The 18241-nt window shown below is 39.7% G+C and overlaps 1 protein-coding gene and 1 pseudogene across 3 annotated transcripts in view; both read right to left on the bottom strand.

Annotated features, from left to right (window-relative positions):
* The window catches only part of Bicd1 (BICD cargo adaptor 1), a 137141-nt gene extending 135584 nt beyond the window's left edge, over positions 1-1557 (bottom strand). For all 3 annotated transcript variants that reach the window (XM_021190400.2, XM_021190401.2, XM_029534853.1), the window contains exon 1: positions 809-1557. In XM_021190400.2, the coding sequence (XP_021046059.1) occupies positions 809-1021 (213 nt within the window). In that variant the 5' untranslated portion in view covers positions 1022-1557. The remainder of the gene's footprint in view (positions 1-808) is intronic.
* A 6392-nt stretch (positions 1558-7949) lies between these two features.
* On the bottom strand, positions 7950-8403 carry LOC110317391 (annotated as a pseudogene).
* Positions 8404-18241: the final 9838 nt, after the last annotated feature.

Below are 18241 nucleotides of genomic sequence, written 5' to 3'. Positions count from 1 at the left end.
CTTTCAGTACATTACCCTTAGAAGAAGGAAACATAAAAACAGGGGGAATGTTATTCACAGAACATTGGTGATATTCTGGTTTTATAAATACAGTAATTTCAATCTGCCTATATTTAATAGGCAAGGCATAGATATACATATATTTTACATTTCTGTCTCATTTCTCACCATATGGAGATGAATTTAATTTTCCTCAGTCTCAGGGTGCCTTCTATATGACATAAGCATAGTCCAGCCTTGCTCAGAGGTGAAATTAAGGGCAGCAAAACCACCCAGCAAAGTTGTTTTGCTCCTATAGCCCCATGACAAGGACTAAAGCCAACTCCAAATGGGATTGGTGAGTCCTAATAACTAGTTCCTATTTCACCAAGGAGCAATTACTCAGCAGACAACTGAAGTACCAAATTCTACCATCCTGAAATTGTAGGTCCTCAGGCACAAACCTCCTCATCAATATGATGGATTATGCAATGGTCATTGATATCTGGGTTTGAAATAACAGCAGTTTGAGAAGTTTGATTTATGCATTTCAACCCAGTTCAATGTTACCTGCCACCACTGATGCCTGAAGACTTCTTGTGACTCTCCCTCCCCCACATGATAAAGAGCTTCCCATTCCAGCTTATGCATTCATTTCTTGGGTAATTTTTCTATTGGTGAAAACAATGGACTCTTTCAATGTTCTCTTGTCAACAAAGGACTCTAAGATGAAGTCCTTCTGGCCATATCCCTTCTGACTTCTTTACAGTGATGACTGGCACTGAGAAATGCCAAACCTGGAGAGGGAAATAGGAGACGGGTTGCTCACCTCTCTGAGCTGCTCCAGCTCTTGTTTGAGACCGTCATACTCGGCCTCCAGCTCGTCATACTGTTGCTTGAGAGTCAGTTTCTCCTCCAGCACCACCAACCCATACTCCGCAGCCTGGATCTTCTCATGGGTCGTTTCTGTGAGCTCCTTAGTCAGTCTCTCTATTTCAGTCTTATATTGGTCTACCGTCTTCAGCGCCTCTTCTGCGGCCATAGCGGAGTGGCGGAGATAGACGCAAAGCAGAAGGGAAAGGGAGAAGCAAATAGGAATGGAAATAAAAATGGAAAAGAAAAGTGCCTGATGAATAGGCAGAGCGCCCTGAGGCCCGGCCGGCAGCTGCGGCTACACGGCCGGAAGCACTGAGGAGGAATACATGGAATATGGGAGGGATATACCCTGCAGCATGGAGACTGCAAGGTGATGACCGCAGCCGGGATCCTCCGGGCCACACGCCCGGGCAGTCAGCAGCCAAGCTGCATGGTCAAGGGGCAACTCGCGCAGCAAGAGGCTCCGGTTCTGCGGCCTCAGAGGCGCGTGGCCGCCATGTCTCAGGCCGCGTCACTGCGGTCCACCGCCCAATGCTCCGTGGGAGGCTGAGCTCCACCTGCTTGCTGGGCCCTGCGGCAGCCAGTGCACACAGATGCGGACTCCAACTGGTCCTCTTCTTCTCCGCCACTCAGAATGCAGGGAGGTAGGGAAGGGGAGGAGCAAATCCAAAACCCCACCGAGCCTCGCAGCGCAGCGCAGACAGCTGAAAAGGGATGAGGGCAGAGGGACCCAGAACTAGCTGAGGAATGATGGGAGGCTAAGGAGGGCTGAGGAGGGGGAACCGCGCTGAAGCGGAATGAAGGCTGAGGAAAAGGAGTGTCTAAAAGAGAAGTGGAGGCTAAAGAGGTGACTGGGGGATGGAAGGGAGGAGGGTGCAGCTGAGAAGAGATGCTAGACTGAGGAAGCCAGGGCAGCTGAAGAAAGGGCAAGAGTGTTGGAAAGGGCGATTGATGTCTGAAAGATCAAAACACTAAGAAGGCCTCCAACAGGCTAACTTTGCCGAGGGAAATTCGAAGCCCACTGGAGAACAGTGAGCCCACAGAAAACAGAGCTAGTGCTGTGGGGTCTCATCTTTCAATACCTGAAAGAATGCTGCTTTTCTGAAGCTTGATAGATGTACCTTGGGAGTCCTTCCTCTACCTGGGAGGAAATTGCTACACAACATCTGCAGGTGCTCAGTAAGCCTCTAAGTCAGTGGTTCTCAACCTGTGGGTTGAAACCCCTTCAGGGCTTGAACAATCCTTTCACAAAGGTCCCATATCAGACATTTACATTACAAGTCATAACAGAAAAATTGCAGTTATCAAGTAGCAACAAAAATAATTTAGTGGTTGGGGGTCACCACAACATGAGATACTGAATTAAAGGGTCACAGATTACCACCATCTCCCACTTATAGTTGGGAAAAGGTTGCATCTCTAAAATCAGTGGCCAACAGTTTCTCTGTGATTGCTGGGTTATTTCTTAGCCATAGACACATCCTTGCCACTTCACTACTAGAAAGATACTATATTCTCCAAGGACTCAATGTAACTTTTTGATTTTGTTTTTCTTTTTTATCAACATATAATAATTGTATATATTTATGGGGTACAGTATGATAAAGTTATACATATGAAATTGTAATTCTCTACCTTGTTTATTTTGCCTATAAATCTCATCAAAAATTGTTTTTCTTCTCTTGCTGTCTACAGGGACACATTCTATGGGAAAAAAATATTCTTTATAGAATCAGTCATTTCCCATCACCCACTTTTGTCTTCATATGCAACAAAGTACATAAGTGCTCCCTAGAGAGGGGTGGGAGCAGCTCTGTATGGTTCAGTGAAGAGACCGAAAATGGGTAGACTCAGTCCTGAGTCTCCAAGTCAGTTATCACCATTCTCTTTTGACTCTTCTTTAGACTCAGGTGCACTCTGTAGCAGGTCACAATTCATCTGCCAGGATCCTCCTGACTGTACATCCTATATGTATTTGATGGTCATTTTGAATAAGTCACCTCCTAAGCAAAAGGCATTAGGAGGATATGGGCCTTTTCTGCGGTCTGCATCACCCTACTTGCATACTTTTTAGTTGGATAGCAGGTTCACCAGATCCCTCTTGAGAGCAATGTACATGCTCAGCTAGGACTTCGTGGAAGGGAAAACTGTTCCAGGGACTCGGATTCAGGCTCACAGTAAATAGTGCTTTCTTCCTGTCTCAGGCAAAATCTCTTTCCATGTGCTTTTTGAACCACCCCTTCACCTTTTCCACTCCTCAACTTCTTCCTGACTGGGTGACACTTCTCAAAAGAACTTCAACATAATCTCATAATCATCACTATGATTTTGTCAAAGAGCATCTAGCTGTGTTTCCACACATTTTGGATATCCTTAAGACTGCTGTTCTGGCCACAGAGAAGATAAAAAAAAAAGGTTCTTTTTTAATTTTTCTCCTTTTTGTTTTGTTTTTCTGTTTTTTTTTTTTTCAAGACAGGTTTTCTCTGTGTATTCCTGGCTAATCTTGAACTTGCTGTGTAGACCAGACTGACCTCAAACTCAGAGATCTACCTGCCTCTGCCTCCTGAGTGCTAGAATTACAGGTGTGTGCCACCAATGCCTAGCAAGAAGTTCTTGTATGTTTCGACACATTTCCAAAATTCTTCTATCAGGTTCTGTTTCCGTGCCAGGTCTTTCTCAGCAGTTTTCATTAAAAAACAAAAACAAAACAAACAAAAAAGCACTTTCCTGTCACAATTGGATTTCTGTGCCATATGTAAATTTGTTTTGTTTTTAAACATTTTCATGTGTATCAGTGCTCTGCTTGCATGTATGCATGTACACTGTGTGTATACCCGATGCCAGCAGATGTCATAAGAGAGTGCTGACTACCCTAGAACTGGAGTTTGAGACGATTGTGAGCTACATGGGTGCTAGAAACCAAACCCAGGTCCTCTGCAAAAACAACAAATGTTCTTAACTACTGAACAATCTTTCTAGCCCCTACTTTTTCTGTTTTTGGTTGGTTGGTTGGTTATTTTGTTTTGTGTTTTTTTTTTTTTAAGTATCTTTTTTTTTAAGATTTATTTTATTTATTATATGTAAGTACACTGTAGCTGTCCTCAGACACTCCAGAAGAGGGTGTCAGATCTCGTTACAGATGGTTATGAGCCACCATGTGGTTGCTGGGATTTGAATTCCAGACCTTCGGGAGAGCAGTCAGGTGCTCTTACCCACTGAGCCATCTCACCAGCCCTTGTTTTGTGTTTTGAAGTGGCGTCTTGCTCAAGTTGGCCTGGAACTCACTCATTATACAGCCCACACTGAGGCAGTAATTATGGACATGTACTTCTACAACCAACAATTCAAAGTTCTCATTTGCATGTATTTACTCAAAAAACAGTCTCCTATTCATTAATTCTTTCTTCTATAATAAAACTATCATATTTTTGATGAAAAAATAACAACAAAAGAATTTATAGACCACTTCAGTACACAATATAACATAACATTATTCTTTCTTTTAAAACAAATCAGGCTATTATCTATTTTTTTAAAGCTTTATTTATTTATTATATGTAATTACTCTGTAGCTGTCTTCAGACATTACAGAAGAGGGCGTCAGATCTTGTTACAGATGGTTATGAGCCACCATGTGGTTGCTGGGATTTGAACTCCGGACCTTCGGAAGAGCAGTCGGGTGCTCTTACCCACTGAGCCATCTCACCAGCCCCAGGCTATTATCTATTATTCTCTTTGAATATGTCCAATGGTCAGCCTTGATTTTCTTGATCTGAGAAAAATGTTTTTAAGTTTTCATAAATATCATTTTAAGGACCATTTTGATGATCAAAACTATACTCTATCAGCTAAAGTAATACATGTACTACAAATCACAGGATATACAGATTATTTTGAGTACATTTCTATAAATAGCTAGGTCAAAAACCCAGAAGTTGAACTGAACATGGAAGTGCATACTTGCAATCCTATCATTAGCACTGCTAGAAGGACTAGGGTTCTGATCCTCAGCACCTATATAAATGCTTACAGGCATGGTGACCCACCTATAATTCCAGAGCTCAGGAGGCAGAGCTAGAATATTCCCAGGGCAAGCTGGCTAGGGTTAGGGCTAGGGTTAAAGTAAATGTTAATTGAGGGTTAATAGTGATTAATTAACCCAACATTAACCTCTGACATCCACATTCATGGACACTACTTGTATATCCACATACATGTGCCCATACACAACAAATACACATTAACACACAGAGAAAGAAAGAAGTGAATGATGTGCTAGTGATCCTCCTCCCTCCATTCCCTCCTACACAGTTTTGGAATTACAGGGGCATATATGCACAGCCACACCCAGATTGTTTTTTAAATGTGGGTTCTAGATATTTAAACTCAGGTCTTCATGAGTCTACAACAACCACTCTTACCTGCTGAACCATCTTCTCAGCCCCTGTAATATAATTTTGATAATGAAAGTCAAATCTATTCAATAATAACACAAAAGAACTTGGGTATTTCTACCTTGACAGGAAGACTACTGGGAAAACTGGCCTTGTCAATTCTATTATGGTTTGTATGATGATTTAAATAGGAATGACCCCATAGGCTCATATATTTGAATGCTTGGTCACCAGGGAGTGACAATATTATGGGGTTTAGCCTTGGATGAGTAGGTATGACCTTGTTGGAAAAAGTGTGGCACTAGGGGTGGGCTTTGAGGTTTCAAATACTTAGGCCAGGCCCAGTGTCTCTCATTCTTCTTGCTGCCTGCTGATCCAGATGTGGAACTCTTGGATTCTTTTTCAGCACCCTTTCTGCCTATGCTCCACCATGCTTCCTACTGTGTCAATAATGGTCTAAACCTTTGGAACTGTAAGCCAGTCCCAAATAAATGTTTTCTTCTATAAGAGTTGCAGCGGTCATGGTGTCTCTTTACAGCAATAGAAACCCAGGCCTGTTGACATTCCTTTATAAAAGAAGGGGATAAGAAGGGTCATTGGACCCTTGTCTTAGTATCCAATTACTCCTTCCAACCAGTTCTGTACAGTTATGCCTAATCACATGTGGCCTTAGTGTCTTTCGGAGGGGCTCAAGTGGGAAGAATACTCCATCTGTACAGCAATGGGGAAGCTATTACTCATTCTGAGTGCAGACCTTCCAATGTAGCTGTAAACCTTCACTCATGCCCTACAAATAAGCCTAATAAACTTATTGGTTTCACAGAGTGAACACTGATGTAACTGAAGTTTAGTTTAATAGACACTGCCTAATCTACCCCCAAGAAAAAAATTCTGGCAACAGAAGTTATATAATGTGTACTCTTTTGGGACTGATTTCTTTTGCTTAGATGATGTTTTCAAGATTTAACCATACGGGAGAGGATTTGGAGGGGTGAATTTGATCAAAATATCTTGTACACATAAAGAAAACCTCATAAACACATTATGTTTTATGATTATTATATGCTAATATTCAGGTTTTAAGGGATATAAAAATGAAGGCTGAACATGGTGATGAATCTTTATAATCCCTGAACTCAAGAATCAGAAGTAGGAAAATTGTGAGTTTGAAGTCAACTAGGACTATATAGGCAGACCCTGTCTTACACAGAAACAGGGGAAGAGAGAGGGGAGGGGAGAGGGGAAGGGAGAGGGAGGAAGGGAGAACATTTAATACCAGCACTCAGGAGGCAGAAACAGGTGGGTCTCTGAGTTTAGAGCTAGCCTGGTCTACATAGTAAGTTTCAGGCAAACAACCATAATTATATAGTGAGATCTGCTGAGGGCCATGCAGGAGGAACACCATGGCTTTAGAACTCATGGAATGAGGCACACAGGTTACCACATAGGTGAGCCTTGGTATGGCACAGCATGGACTCTGTGTCCTGAGGACTTTATGCTGTTGTAGAGTTCTGCTCTGCTTGCTGCCCTCACATGCCTCTTAATCTAAGAATTATATGAAAACTCTAAGGGGGCTTCCAGTCCCTAACTGGGCAGTATCTCTGGCACTCACAATATTAATGCTTAATCCCTTTCAGGCATTGCTGCTGGAGCAGATTATGATTTTACCACCACCTTATCAACAATGACTCCCACACTTAGAAAACATCTGGAAAAATAAAGTTGCTAGTGAAACTAGGTTGAGATGTTTTCACTACCGGCTCTAATGTAAAAAAAAAAAAATCTTAGGGAACAATATGAAGTTCAGAAAGACACACTCTTATTAGTTAAGCTAGGGACTTTTTATGGTTAGGGAACAAGAACAATGGCAGCACTAGCTGATGTGACTCTCACTGAGGATGGACTGGTAATAATTGATTTCTTGTACCCATTTTTGTCCTCAGCTTCCTGGTACGATTTATTAAGAATTGCTAATGAGTAGATGTGGATTTTGAGGATTTAAGGTAGATATGACTGATTTTTATATAAAAGTTTAGATTTGTGATTCTTTTAAGATTTTTACAGGATTGGTTTTAAAGATAAATAATAAAATAATTACTTCTTTCTTTGTAACCACAAATTGCTGCCTGCCAGTAAGAGAAACTGCCTGAGAACACTATCTTGCCTACTTACTTGCCTGTTGTTGTTTTTTTTTTTTTTTTCATAATCATTCACTAGAAGAAAACTAAAATGTAATCACATTATAATTGTATACTGCTTGAAATATTTTGTTGGGCTATATAAGCTATAGAAGAAAGAATTAAGTATAGTGTGGCTGGAACATTGTCTATCCCATCCATCAACTATGTGTGTATGTGTAAAGTTTGTGCAAATGGCAACAAAAATGATCATATTACAACCAATATTTAAAATTACCTTTAAAATACCACAAGGACTTAAAACACAGCAAGCAACTATTCAATCTGCAGCAATTATGTGAAACACCTAGAGCCACAGTGAGTATTGATACACAGTATAATACAGACATGTAGCAACCCTAAGGATATATGCTAACAACTTTAAGTTTTGCTAGCTAACACAGAATACCTTTAAGTCATCTTTGGCATGGTGCCAGAGGCTGTGAGGAGACTAGATGCAAGGAGTTACTTGTTTGTAGGTTCACAGCATGGAGCACTTAGAATTTTGAAGTAGACAATACACTTAAAACGTATGCATGTATTCTTCCATTGTCTCTTGTAACATATCAGAGTCTTCAATGGCCTTGACTGCTGTTTTCTTAGATGTTTCCTCAATTTCTCCACCTATTATAAACTCATCAAGAATAAAATATGCATTTTCAAAATTAAAGATAATAACCAGCTCACAGACATTTCCAAAGTATTTATCCAGCAACTCCACATAACGATGAACAATCTCTAGTGTCAAGAGCTCATTGTCTTGATTTTCTATTGCACAGCAAAAATATAAACTAGCATACCTTTTATAAACAAATTTCAGCTCCTTCCAGTCAATGAAGCTGCTGGTCCTGTGCCCACGAGAGAGGATGGTCTGGATGATGCCCCGAGTGATCTTCTTCCTTGTCAGAGAGTGTGGTGTACCATTTCTGCAGCCGCAGTGTCCCTTGTCGACTGAAGAGCAAGATGAAATGTATCATGGTGGCTGCAGCTGCCTAGGATCCGACAGCAGAGATCTCCAGGGATGCAAGGGCCAGAAGAGACTGTAGCAGCCCGGGCAGCTGACAGGTGAGGCGCTAGCCTCAGACCATGGCTACTTTCCACCCAGGTGGTACCTTCTTATTATATTCTTATTTGGAAGAAGGAGGAAGAGAGGAAGAGCAGGAGGAGAAGGTAGTTAAAGGAATGGGGTGCTAGCTAATTCCAGCCAACTATTTGATAAACTATCTGTAGTGGCTATTCCTGGTTGTCAACTTGACTATATTTGAAATGAACTACAATCCAGAATTGGAAGGCTCACCAGTGAACCTAATCTGGAGACTGGGAGATAGAAGTTTCTGATCTGGATCTTGGTATGGAGATCTTGAGACACAGTGGTGATTGAATCCAGAAGATTAAGACAGGGAGATCTCGGAGGCCAAGGTCATCTGGGATTAAAGGTGTGGTGGCACACACCTTTAATCTGGGCTACACCTTCTGCTGGGGACCATATAAGGACATTGGAAGAAGGGAGTNTGGCTCTCGCTCTTTTGCCTTCTTGCGGTGTGGGACTCAGCAACTGCTAGATCCTTGGACTTCCATTCACAGCTACTACTGAACCATTGTTGGGATTTGGACTGCAGACTGTAAGTCATCAATAAATTCCTTTACTATATAGAGACTATCTGCAAGTTCTGTGACTCTAGAGAACCCTGACTAATACACTATCCAAGAAGTCAGAATTCTCATGTTCTAATAACCTCCTGAAGGCCTCACCTCCTAACCTTGGAATTTAGGCTCCAAATGAATTTTGGAGGTAGACAAATAATAACACTATCTGCATGTTAGTTCCAAAGAGTCTTAATTTTAGTTATTTTTCAGTATTTTGAAGTAGGGAAATGTGATCTAGCCGAGTCTTACCATGTGCAAGAAGAAGCAAGGCCACTCTTTCTATACCTCAGGGTGGGGGTAGGGTGACATTCTGGTACTAACCTGAAGTACTGGTAATGAGAATTTTATGTTCAGATGAGATCTATCTGATAAATGAAAGCTTAGCTCTAGGGCTTCTCCAGGGCTCAGAAACTCTCCCCAAGCCCTTTCTCTTTACAGTGCAACACCAGGGATCATATTTAAGCTTCTGAAGTCCTCTCTGCAAATTCTGCAAATTGCTATCTTTCTTCCCAATACATTCCTCCCACAAAGGAGGTCTCTGTTCTTTCACATACAGTCTTGCCCTACAAGCAAATAAAATAAAAACAAAACTTGTTTCTTTTTTTGCTCTTGAAAGCCAGTCAAGTGAAATCAGGACCCAAGTAATTAGCAATTGAACACTGACACTCCAACCCATTCAGAACATATTCCTTTAATCCCAGCACACAGGAGGCAGAGCCAATTGTATCTCTGTAAGTTTGAGACCAGCCTGGTTCCAGACCTGGTAGAGTTACATAGTGAGACCTTGTCTCAAAAAGGAAGAAAAGAAAGGGAGGGAATGAGAAAGGAAAGAAAGAACAGATTTTAAAAAATTAAAATGACACTTTCATATCATCAAATACTTAAGTATTATAAGTAACAGTTGAATGATCAACCATTTGAAAGCTAAGTATACTGATATATACCTGTAATCCCAGCACTCAAGAAGCTGAGACAGGAAGATCACAAGTTGAAGATAGGCTAGGCTGAGCTACAAAGCTAGACTACAAAGTGAAACCCAGTCTCAAAACAAAACAACAGCAACAGAAAAGGAATAGCAATATCTTTCTTGAAGAGCTAGTAAGGATTAAAAGGCAAAATACGTGTAATGACCTCAGACTTATAGCTGACTTACTGCTAAATACTTTGAAATAAATTTTAAAGAATTAAGTCACTGCAGTCATCCTACTTTGTTGGAGTCCACCCTTGTATAAAACTAACTCCAAGAAGAATTACTGGGTCAAAGCGCATGAATGTGTTGAAAGTTGTGTACTAATTTCCATATCATTTGAAGTGGAAATGAGCTCTAGTTTAAGTAGACCTTTTATTAGGGTCAGTTGCTGTTACTTTTAAAACTCCTTGCTAATCTGTTTGTTTGTTTGTTTTTCGAGACAGGGTTTCTCTGTATAGCCCTGGAACTCACTCTGTAGACCAGACTCACTCGAACTCAGAAATCCGCCTGCCTCTGCCTCCCAAGTGCTGGGACTAAAGGCGTGCGTCACCACTGCCCGGCACACCTTGCTAATCTGATATATGAGGAAGGCCTTGTTGTCGTTGCTATGTGCATTCTATTGACAGCTCATGAGACTGAGCCTTTTAACCAAAACCATTACACGTTTTTATGATTAATATTCATTTGCTCCGTATTTTATAAATTTGTCATTAAGCATTCAAGTGTCCCAGCACTCAAGAAGCTGAGACAGGAAGATCACAAGTTGAAGACTAGGCTAGGCTGAGCTACAAAACTATACTACAAAGTGAAACCCAGTCTCAAAAAAAAAACCAAAAAAAAAACAAAAAAACCAGCAACAGAAAAGGAATAGCAGTATCTTTCTTAAGAGCTAGTAAGCTAGCTTTGTGTCCTCCTTGAATTTATCTAAATAAGATGATGTCCCCTAATTTTTTTCTGTCACCACTCATCTGCTGAGAGGAAATCAAGGAATGGGAGTATGAGAGGAGTAATTGTCCTAGAGACCATGGCAGGGAGCATAAATAACATAAACAGAGGGTCAGGTCAGGGTGTGGTCTTGCAGCGTGAGTTGCCATGTAATTATATGTGAATGGATGCGCTTTCTAAATGTCAAATACACTGAATATAGAACATCTGCTTAATCTACCTCTCCTTTTCTCCTATGGTACATTAGTTCCAAAAACATTAATCCTTAATTAAAATAAAATTCCTTATATTGCAAAGTAATTTTAAGAATATAAACACTTTTTCTGTTGTGGAAACTTTTGCAAAGAGATAATTATTTCTTTTTCCAGCTCTATTGGGATTCAATTCCTAAAGAAGAGGTGTTAAATTAGGAGGGAAGGAGGCTGATGTGATCTGAGGATCAATCAGGATAGTTTGTTCAATGAAAAGAAAAGCTACACCTTTTACACGCTGCATTTGCACAATAGTTTAGCCACAGCTGATACTGAAAGGAGACTTAATGATACCAAGACATGTGTGACCTTTTCAGATTGTTTTAAACCCAATTTAGCCCTATTTTCAACATCTAGAATAGAAGAGGTAATCAACTTTATTGCGATATTTTTCTTTGAAGCAAAAGCAATAAATTCAGCAAGCATCTAAGTCCCTATTGTTTTCCAACATTCAACAACCCCACCGACTGCCTCTGTTCATTTTCCCCTTTATGCTCTCAGCCTTTGTGGTCTGGAGATACTGTTGTAGTTTGTCAAAAGACCCTCACTCACAAAGACCACAGAGATCACCATCACTGCAAACCACAAGAGGATTTTTTTTATTGATCCAGCATGTTGAGGACTCCCCTCTCAGCACGAAGGCCAGAGGAGAGACCCAGAACAAAGAAAGAATACACTTTTTATACCTTTGTAAGGGACAGATTTGGGCAACGGGGTAACTGGCTTATTTTCATTGGTGAGGTAAATAACCTTTTCAGACATTGGTTGGTTTGCATAGTGACTACCTCTGGCCTAGTGACTCACTTTGCTTGCCCCCATGGTGAGTTATTATGATTTGGTCAGAGCAAAGCAATAGTACATTTTGAACTTATGGGTCAGCTATTAACGTCACAGCTATTAATGTCACAGGGAATCCTAGCAAGGTCATGGTGGTTTGTGGTTTTTTTCTCAGAATTCAGTGTGGGGCAGGGGTAGGAGAATTGCTAATCTTGTTATGGTTATTTCTCATGAGAACAGCTAATATTATTTCGGCAGCTGCAAGCTTAATCATTTTGACTGCTAAAACTATGTTTTTACATTTGTTTAGTCAATCAGTTTCCTTATCTGGCTCTGCACTTGGCCTGCTAGTACAGTTTGGAAAGTCCTTTCCGAAGGGGGAAGGTACTGGGTGGTCTTGAATTCATTTTGGATATTACAATACCAGACATTGAGTCCTAAGACACAAACCCATAAGAGCAATTTTCATTCTCAAGGGGCATGATCCAGTGTTTGTACCATGTAGCATAATAAGCATAGAACTGTTTCATAATTGCATTCCTATGTGCTTTAGTTTTACAATATGTGCCTTGCCCAAAGGGAAGGTCCTGATATCTTACTCTTCTTTCTTTATGCCATTCCATTCTAATTCCTTTCATGTATGCTCCTGTATATGGCAGAAGGGGCTCAAGCCAGTCTAACTTTTTAACAGAATCTGCTATTTGTGGTGTATACCATACCTTGCCATTCATCCTGTACATTCAGTCAGGTACTCAGAGAGTCAATCATGGGCACTACTTTATACTTATTAACTGAACTCTTGCCCTTAATTGCCAAGGCCTCAGACACTGGGTCCATTGTTTCTCTCAACTGTATGCTTTCATCTTTGGGACCAGGTGTAAGTGCCTAAGAGTTTCTGGAACCATCTTACAGTCAATAAATTTTTAACTTCTCTATTCTTAGTGCAAACCGGAGAGCACAAGGTAGATTCTTGTATATGTGTGGGCAGAGGTATCATGCAATATGGGTCCATGATGACAGAGATTTTTTTTCCAAAGAATTATTTTGTTTAGAGAGACTGCCATTGTATACATTCACATCTTCTATGAAAGCCCATACAAAAATTCCCAAAGGAAAAAGGTGTAAGGAAACTTCCATAACATAGAATGATAGAAAATAGTGATTTGAGATGGCTTGTCAAGCAGCAATGGTCGCCATGCAGCCCACACCATTTTTAACCATGGAAACCAGACAGATGCCATGACTCCACAACAAGCTTGTACTGATTATTTATAGTAAACCAAGTCAAAATAATCAGTTTTTCCTAAGGTTATTTTTAAAATGCATTCTTTCACTGCTGATAACAGGAAAGTCAAATGTGTTGCCACTGTGTGGCTAGCTCAACTATTAACTTTTACTTTTGATACTTTAACTTTTGATCTTTTTAAGAAAATTTTAGTAATTATAAAGCACATGCAATAATAGTTCTTAAATTTTCTTTCTAATTTCTTCTCATAATACCCTGGGTACAGCAGTCTATTTTTGTGAAAAAGCAGTCCTCAAAGGCACTCTTTGCCAGCCCATGTGCTATACATAGAATTACATAAACTTCATATTGGCTTATTTAATGTGAAACTAGAATCCTTGAGTAACTGAAAAGAATCTTGTTATAAGTTCCTGATGTTTCATTTAATGAGCAGATTTAAAGGTTTCATTCACTTGCTTATCATCAACTGTTCTTTTCTTTTCTTTTTTTTTAAAGCTATATATACTTTTTTAATACGAAATCTTGCTGGTCCTGAGCTTGAAATCCTCTCTCCAGACATGGTCCAAGTATTTTTGTTGTTGCTTTAGATAGAATGGCTTGAATAGTACTCTGTCTAGACCCTGTTCTAAATGTTTTAAATATGCTAATTAATTTAAACCTTCCAACATTCCCAGATCAAGAGTAATGATAATAATAGTAATAACAATAATAATAATGATAATGATAATAACAACATAATGTTTCATCCTACAGATAAGAAAATAATGGCAAAGAGAGGTTAGATTCTTGCCCAAGGCCTCACAGTTGAGCAACTGAATTTATGCTAATCATTTATTAATCTAATCTTTTTTCCTATACCAAATATTCCTCTATTGCTTTAATTTTTTCCACCCAATGAGAATCTACAAATTACAAGTCACATTCTCTAATCGAATGTTGTTGTGGACAAAACAGTACCTCATGTAACTTTGATAAAATGACTTAACCTCACTGTGTTTCAGTTTTGACTTATATCTGATAAGAATAATATGACCTATAATGAATAAGAATAATGACCTATAAAAGCTTACAAGGTAGTCATAAAAATCAAGGAAGAAGGTGGAGATGCAAAGTCTTTGTAAGGCGAACCTTTTTTTTTTTTTTTTTTTTTGTCACTGCTTAAATATATTTGTATTTGAATAGATTATCAGGAAGTTTTCCCAAAAGAAGACAGGTTGAACCAAGTATCAAGGAGGGATATGTTCTAACATAACCAGAGACTACATTTAGTGACAATTTAGTGACAAATGTTCTAGTCTCTGTGCTGAGTGATATATTTATTATCTTGTTTAATGTTTTTTATAAACCCACAGATTCATTCAAGTGGGCCCTCCCTTCCTGCTGATAGAAAAGTGTATTAGCATGAGTCAAGATTAGGTTAGCTGTGTTCTAACAGGAATGCAGAAACTACTTTTGCTGAAATCACTTACTGCTCACTAGGGCCCTCTGGGACCATGCCACCAGACAGAAGAACTGGTAAGGTTGAGTGAACCCCAAGTCCCATGAAATTCAGAATTGAGAACAGTAGGAGTAGGGACAGCTCCCTGCCTAATTCTACTTGCTCTGAAACACATAGCCATGACATTATTAGGAGCCCAAGACATGTCCAGAGGAGGACAATAAAGAGAGAATGAGAACAATTTCCTGGATCAGAGGCCACACTTCAAGAATGTATAATCTGTCAGGCAGTAGTAGTGCTTGTTTTCAGTCCCAACACTTGAGAGGCAGAGGCAGGTGGATTTCTGAGTTTGAGGCCAACCTGGTCTACACAGTGAGTTCCAGGACAGCCAGGGCTATACAAAGAAACCCTGCCTTGAAAAAAAAAAAAAAAAAAAAGTATAATCTGGGACATACTCATCTGTAGGCATAAATTCTTTTACAACCTACTTTTAATAAGGGTTTTATCTCTCCCAGCAGAGGTAGTAGGAGAGAAAAGTTATTAAGATATAGGGGAAGTGGACCTGTTCAGTTATAGTTCTTTGGGGCAAGCTCAATCTTCTTTGGCAGTTCAGTCCCATAGCAAACACCAAATATGACTCCGCAGCTGCAGACCAGTCCTCTAGGCAAGCAGACATCAGGCACAAACCAGCAACTACAGTTTAGTCCTTTTAGCAAGCAGACACCAGGCAGCTGTAGTTCAAGCCTGAAAAAACTTCCAGGCTTGCCAACTGGTCTGAGGCAAAGCTGAAGAATTGGCAAGCTCTGCAGGAAACAAAAGAGCAGTTCTTAGACAAGTTTCTCTCAATAGTGGCATTATCATAAGTTGAGCTCAACAACACTATGTAAGGCAAACCAATACATTTGTGTCTTTAGCAAATAGGTGGCAAAGCAAACCAATGCTGAGGGTTCGTCTCCCACTGTCTGTGGGGACATATTTATGTTCCTTCATCACAGGTCCTCCCACATGTTTTCTGTATCAAAATATCCTTTCACCGGTGTCTGCTTCAGGAAATTTTGCTTTCACATGTTTGCTTTAGCAAGACATCTTTTCACCTGTGTGTCCCAGCTGTTCTTGATTCTTTGGTAGCAAGAGGAGTCCATTTCATTGGGAAAGGAATGTATGCACCTGGTACCCAGAGAGGCCATAATAGAGAATTAGATCCTATAGAACCGGAGTTATAGATGGTTGTGATCTATCATCATATATTGGTGCTTGAAACCAAACCCCAGTCCTTTGTCCCCAGTCCCAGAGCAGCAATTACTATTAACTGCTGAACCATCTGTCCAGTTCCACTGATATATTTTTATCCTTCCAAATCACACTCTTGAAGCAAATACTTCAACTGAAAACTAGAATGAAAGTGAAGCAATCACTAGAGAAATCAGGGTTAGTAGTGAGGGCATAAGGAGTGAGCTTAGCAACCCTGAACGGATAGAATGAGGCTGAGCACACAAGGCTGTGAAGATAATAGTTGATAAGATAATGATAGGGTACCAATAAAGATATAACTTATATCATAATGTTCGGGTTGGGGTATGTGTGTGGGTGTTAGTATACGCATGTGCATACCGATGAGTGTGGATGTGGAGGACAAGACTGACATCAAGAGTCTTCTCTACATAGCCCTTCACTTTTATTTTTTGTTTCACTGAACCTCTCTGATTCATCTAGACTGGCTGGCCAGTGAGCTTCATGGATCTACCTGACTATAGCCCAACAGTTACAGGAACACACTGCCACATCTAGCTTTTACATGGATTGTAGGGATCCAAACTCATATACTCTTGTGCTTTCACAGCAGGCAATTTACTGATTGGGCCATCTCCCCAACCCCAACTAATTTTTAGGATCAAAAATTCTTTTATTCATCACTAAGTCAAAAATAAAGAAATTCCAGCCTCCTTTAATTCTTTATAAGAGTGTGACAAAATTCAGAGAGAATATGTTAGAGTGGCTCTACATATAGTTGAGGTAAGGCTGACGCTTTCTTCATCTGAATGCATGAAAAGCATTCTCCTTCTCAGGAACTACTTGTTACACTCTTCAAATATGGCTGAGAACAACGGTAGAAGAGCACTCAGGGCCCCTTCCTTCTGCAAAGCCAAAGGTTCATACTAAGAAGGATTACTAATGAGAACAAAGGAAGTTGGTGGGAGAAATTTGAGTCACAAAGAAGGTTAAACAAGTTTCCTTTACTTTGGACTTTTCCTTAAAGAAAAAGCTATAATTTTTCCATATATAAACTCAGCCCATGACAAAGGATGTTGAGTGAGAAGAGTTGGTAATCTAACAAACAATATCTACAGCTCTACTTTGTAATACTGAGTTCTTACTAGTCTTTATGGCAGCATATCATGGCAGCAGTATAGCGTGGAGTAAAAACACCTACCTCATGACCAATAAACAGAAGAAAGAAAATGAAAGGACAGGAGATGCACTATTCCCTTCGTGGACACTCTAACAATGAGCCAGTACTTATCTCTAATGCCCATTTCTTAAAGCTTCTAACCCCACATGTATCCTAAGATCCTATTTTAGGGCTGTAGAGATGGCTCAGCAGTTAAAAGCACCAGCTGATCTTACAGAGGACATAAATTCCATTCCTAGCAAGCACCCACATGGCAATGCACAACTATTTGTAACTCCAGTTCCAGGGAATGTACCACCCTCTTCTGGCCTCTGCAGGTAGTGTGTGTACATGGTACATAGACATATGTGCTGGCAAAAATCCCATACACACCAAAGTAAATAACTAAATATAAACAAACAAATAAGATTACAGAGTTGATATAGGATAGAAAAAAATGAAGAGAAATGTATCAAAATTTAAACTCAGAGGCTTTTACTGTACAAGACCTGATAGTAAGTTTTGAAAAACACATTATCATTTCACAAATATTTAATTCAGATATTGCAAATATTCAGATATTTGTTCTATTGAGTCATGGTCTTGTTATCTGGTTCAGACTTACCTAGAACTTGTGATTGCCTGCTTTAACTTTCCAATTACCAGAACACTACATAAACAAATGGAGCAGCAGTTTAGAAAAAAAAAAAAAAAGAAAGAAAAACCTGATGTATGGACACAGAAATTTGAATCTTACAGTTTCATACAAGTATTTTGTTTGTTTGTTCTGATTTTGTTTGTTGTTTTGGTTTGGCTTTGGTTTTGGTTTGGTGTTTGTTTGTTTGTTTGTTTTTCAAAACAGGGTTTCTCTATGTATCCCCGACTGTCCTGGAAATCATTCTGTAGACCAGGATGGCCTCAAACTAAGTAAGCTGTGTGCCACTGTGCCAGGCAAAATATTAGTCTTCTTTTGGTTTTTATTTTAACATTTAAAAATGTAAAAACTTTAAAAGTATAAAGACTTTTGATTCATTTGCTGTATTGAAACAGACATCAGGCCAGAATTGATCAAGTTATAAGAGTTTGTTGACCCTTGTTCTAAATTAACTCCAATTATAGCTATTGTTTGAGAAAACATTCTTTTTTTTTTTT

The sequence above is a fragment of the Mus pahari genome, chromosome 2 (genome assembly GCF_900095145.1).
Source record: "Mus pahari chromosome 2, PAHARI_EIJ_v1.1, whole genome shotgun sequence".
Lineage (NCBI taxonomy): Eukaryota > Metazoa > Chordata > Mammalia > Rodentia > Muridae > Mus > Mus pahari.
The sequence above is the reverse complement of the archived record's forward strand: the minus strand, read 5'-3'. Positions and strand labels throughout refer to the sequence as shown.